The sequence below is a fragment of the Alligator sinensis genome, unplaced genomic scaffold (genome assembly GCF_000455745.1).
Source record: "Alligator sinensis unplaced genomic scaffold, ASM45574v1 scaffold100_1, whole genome shotgun sequence".
Taxonomy (NCBI): Eukaryota; Metazoa; Chordata; order Crocodylia; family Alligatoridae; genus Alligator; species Alligator sinensis.
Genome location: NW_005842193.1, coordinates 379912 through 384108, shown reverse-complemented (window position 1 = coordinate 384108; position 4197 = coordinate 379912). Strand labels below are relative to the sequence as shown.

The 4197-nt window shown below is 43.5% G+C and overlaps 1 protein-coding gene across 1 annotated transcript in view; it reads left to right on the top strand.

Moving 5' to 3' along the window:
• The window catches only part of BCAP29 (B cell receptor associated protein 29), a 30245-nt gene that overhangs the window by 3664 nt on the left and 22384 nt on the right, over positions 1–4197 (top strand). Inside the window, exon 3 of the mRNA XM_025207397.1 lies at positions 1390–1525. Within this exon, the coding sequence (XP_025063182.1) occupies positions 1390–1525 (136 nt within the window). The remainder of the gene's footprint in view (positions 1–1389; positions 1526–4197) is intronic.

The following is a 4197-nucleotide window of genomic DNA, read 5'->3' as shown; positions in this document are numbered from 1 at the left end:
TCAGCAGTCTGGATCATGTCCGTGGGTTGGGGGATAAGCACCCCTGCTATAGACTAGTCATTCTTGAACAAGATACTATGGCACTCTAGGGTGCCAGGGCATCTTTAAAGGTACAACAGGTTCAAACACCTGCATGTGATTCACGAGGTAAGCCCAGAGATTCCAAATAGGAATCCATAGTGACACAAATATTCTGACCTGCTGGGGTTTGAGTTCTCTGCAACAGAAAGATTGCTCTATAATTTTATGTATCATTTTCTGACTTACGTTACAAGTGAATTTAAATGTCTTTTAGATGCATTTAAAAAAAACAGCCTACAGGGTTTTTTTTTTCTCACGTGTAACTCACACCTCTTTCCCCAAAACCAGCTGGTGAAAATTGGGGTGAACATTCTGTACAAGAAGAACAGATCCCCATGGCTCTGACCCAGAAACCTGGTGGCAGGGAATTGGTAGCAGCATTAAGTGCCGTTGTTCTGGGAGTCATGACAGTTAATATTGCCACCATTCCCCAACCCCTAACTTTCAGACCCATAAAGAGCTCCCTTGACTGGACAGCATGGCCCCATTTACACTGGATTGGCACACCAATCAGTTCAGAAACTGGCAACTCAATCCGCACGCCCCATCCAGTACGCAGGACTGGCAGCAAGCTCAGGAGCAGTCTTGGCTCCCTAGCTGCTGTTACTCAATTTGTACAAGGAAGATTTTTTTTCATACTACCTCTCAAAAACAAGGTGCATATTATATACAGCGGTGTGTTGTATGCAATAAAATACAAAATTGTCAATAAATATATGAGGGAGTAACAGACAAATATTTCTAATGTATATTAAGCAACATTTTTTAAGTTACATTTTACACTTGTCAAGTATTTTATATAGAGATTTTTATATTATCCGCCCTACCATAGTATCTTGGTGCTTGGTTCTTGAGCTTGGTTGTCTTAGGTGAAAAACTAAATAACAGCAGCATAAGCCTTTTCAATGCATATCTCTGCCCTTCTGTTTTTCTAAGGACCCACTCAACCCAGGCAGGTGGGGCAGGGAGGGTGGACTCCATCTTGTGGAACACATGGTGGGGGACACATGGAGCATTTGTGATGTTATCCTTTGCAAAAGATAAAACTTGGAACTGGAATACAGTTTGAAAGACTTTTCAGCTTTTAATTTTATCAAGCATTTGACTCCTGAGCTTACATGTGCATCTTAATAATGATAGACGATCTTAAGCAGTCTCTACTTTAGCTATAGAAGTACTTTTGTTCATCTTTACATCTATTATAAATCTAAACAGAAAGCTAGGATTCATACCAGAGAAAAAATGCAATAATGCTTAAACTTTCACTGTGCATTACACTACTTGTTATTCACTGTGTTTCTTCCTCAGAGTATTAAGGCGTACTATTACCCTAATCACTCAGTTGGCAAAAGAGATGGGAATTCAGGTAGCTCTGGAACTTCAGGTAGCCAACACTAGTGAAGCTGCCAAAAAATACCTACAGGAGAATGAAATACTGCAACAGGTATCATTTGATTTTCTCAATTTTTGTTTTAGGGACGTAAGTGGTTATTGCAACAAGAGCTGTTGTTGGATCCCATTTTACCAAATGGGTTTTTTGTCTCCTGGAAAGGAATAAAAAGTTTCTTCCAATATATAATCCAGGGGGATTAATAAATAGTTCAATAGCTTGCCTTTTAATTGAGGGAGTTAAATTAGCAAAATGTCTGGAAAGACGCAATCCTGAGTTTCAGTTGTCAGGCTTTCAATGTGCATGAACATTCTTTAAAAAAAAGATCTTAGCAAACTAAAAGGGAAACTCTAACTTGCTTCTTTCCTCCACCAAGTGGTAGGCTTTGGCAGTGCACTGTGAGCAGGTTTACAAAGCTTCTGCCCGAGTGTTTTTTCTTCCTTCTAAAGCAGAGGTTCCCAACCACTGGGCCGCGGCCTGGTACTGGGCTGCGAAGGGTTGGCTACCAGATTGTGGCACAAGCCACCTGCTCAGACCCCCGTTCGTCTGCCTGAGCAAGCGGCTTCCACTGCCAGCAGTCACGCGTTGGGTGGTGGGGCAACCCCGGGAGGGAGGCAGCCGGCACCCCATCCCGCACCCACACCACTGCCATGCTGGCCTGCAGTATAAAAAAGGTTGGGAGCCACTCTTCCAAAGCAGGAGAATTAAAGATCCAGCCCAGGTCTGGGAATGTGGTAGTGGGGTAAGCGATGGTAGTGTTAATTGTTGCAGCTCATGGAGCCACAGCAGCCACCACTGCTCCCACTTCTATATATCCAGCCTTGCCACATGATTCAGCTCCATGTTCCAGATCCCAGAACTACAGTTATTAATGGTGCCACTGTTTACCCCACTGCCAAATTTCCAGCCCAGCAAGCTGGATCCAGAGCATGGAATTGTTTCATCTGGCAAGTGGTGCTGCCCACAAGAAAAATTGAGCAGTGGGTGAGCAGGGGCTGCTGTGGCTCCAAGAGCTGCAGCAATTAACACTGCCACCACTAAATTTCTGACCGTGTCATACACCTGACACAGCTCCAGATCTGGCCCCACTGCATTCTGGATGAATTGAACAAACCTCCTCTGAAGTTAGAACTTGAGTCTCAAGGGCTGGCATCTTTTATCAGTTGCCATGACGTTTTCTTGATTAGCTTTCACAGTAAACCAATTCTTTTGCATAGATCAGTTCTTTACTGTGCCAGACAAATTCCAGCTTGTTGGGGCCATCCAGGGTACTTGGGGTCTAATGAATTTGTTACCCATGGTCTATATCAGGGGCAGGCAATTATTTTGGGCAGAGGGTCTGCTTATTGAGTTTTGGCAAGTCATCAAGGGTCACATGACAGGCAGCCCAGGGCAGATAAATATTCATTTTCTAAATTTTTTAGAGGCCCCGTGGGCCAGATGGAATAGCCTGGCGGGCTGCATCTGGCCCCTGGCCACATTTTTCCCACATTTTGCCCCTGGTCTATATAATACACTGCCATAATGTTGATCAAGGGTGTTTTCAAATCATTTCATGGTAGTTGGTAAAAGATTGCATGACTTAGATTTTCTCCCTCACTTTGCACTGACTGTTATGGAACTTGAGAAGGTGATGCTGAAATGTTTGGGCAGGGAGAAGTGCCCCAGGTTCCCTAAGACCTCATAGCATTTGTCCTAGGGTCCTGAAGGAGCTCAGATCAGAAATTGACAAGCTCCCAACTGTAGTATGCACCCTATCACTAAAAACAGCCTCAGCTAATGTGATTGCAATATTTTTAAAAGGCTTCTTGATAAATCCATAGTGCATCAGCACCTTGAATACTGTGTCCAGTTCTGGTCTCCACACCTCAAAAAAGAGTATAGAAAAGCTAGAGAAGGTCCAGAGAAGGGCAGCAAGGTTGATTAGCAGTATGGAAGGGCTTCTATTTGAGGAGAGACTAAAGAGGCTAGGCCTGTTCAGTTTAGAAAAGAGATGCTTAGGGGGACATGATAAGAATGTACAAAATACTAAATGGTGAGAAAAAAGTAAATTGGGATTTATTATTTATTCTCTCAATACAAGACCTAGGGGGGTCACAAAATGAAACTAGTAGGTAATAAGTTTCAAACTAACAAAAGGAAGTTCTTTTTCACGAAACGTGTTATTGAAGTGGGGAACTCGTTGCCACCAGATGTTGTGGAAGCTGACCGTTTAGCCAGATTCAAAAAGGGACTAGACAAATTCTTAGAAGAAAAGAGCATCACTAGCTGTTGAGCAAGGAAGTTAGGAATACAGCCTCTGAATCAGAACTTCCTGGACCTTAAATGCCGGAGGCTGCAAGTGAGAGAGGAACTGGGGGGAAAAAAAACCCTGGTTATGCCCAGTGCACTCGCCCTTTCAGCATCCACTCTCTGCCACTGCATAACGCAGGATACTGAGCAAGATGAACCTATGGTCTGACCCAGTAATTCTTATAAGGGTAATTCCTATATTCTTATGTTCCACCATTAGCCCAGGCTTTGGATAAGCTGGGAATGGGCATATAGACACCAACAGGAGAGAAAGGCTTCCTTCATCTCAGGGTTACTAGTATGTATGCCAGGAGATTTGGCCCTGTCATCATTACTTCCCACTTCTGAAACAGTTTGCAAAGGGAAGGAGTCCAAACTACTCTTTGGACTTAAGCTCTAGAGTAGTTATCACAGTAGGTATATGGTTGAGTGAG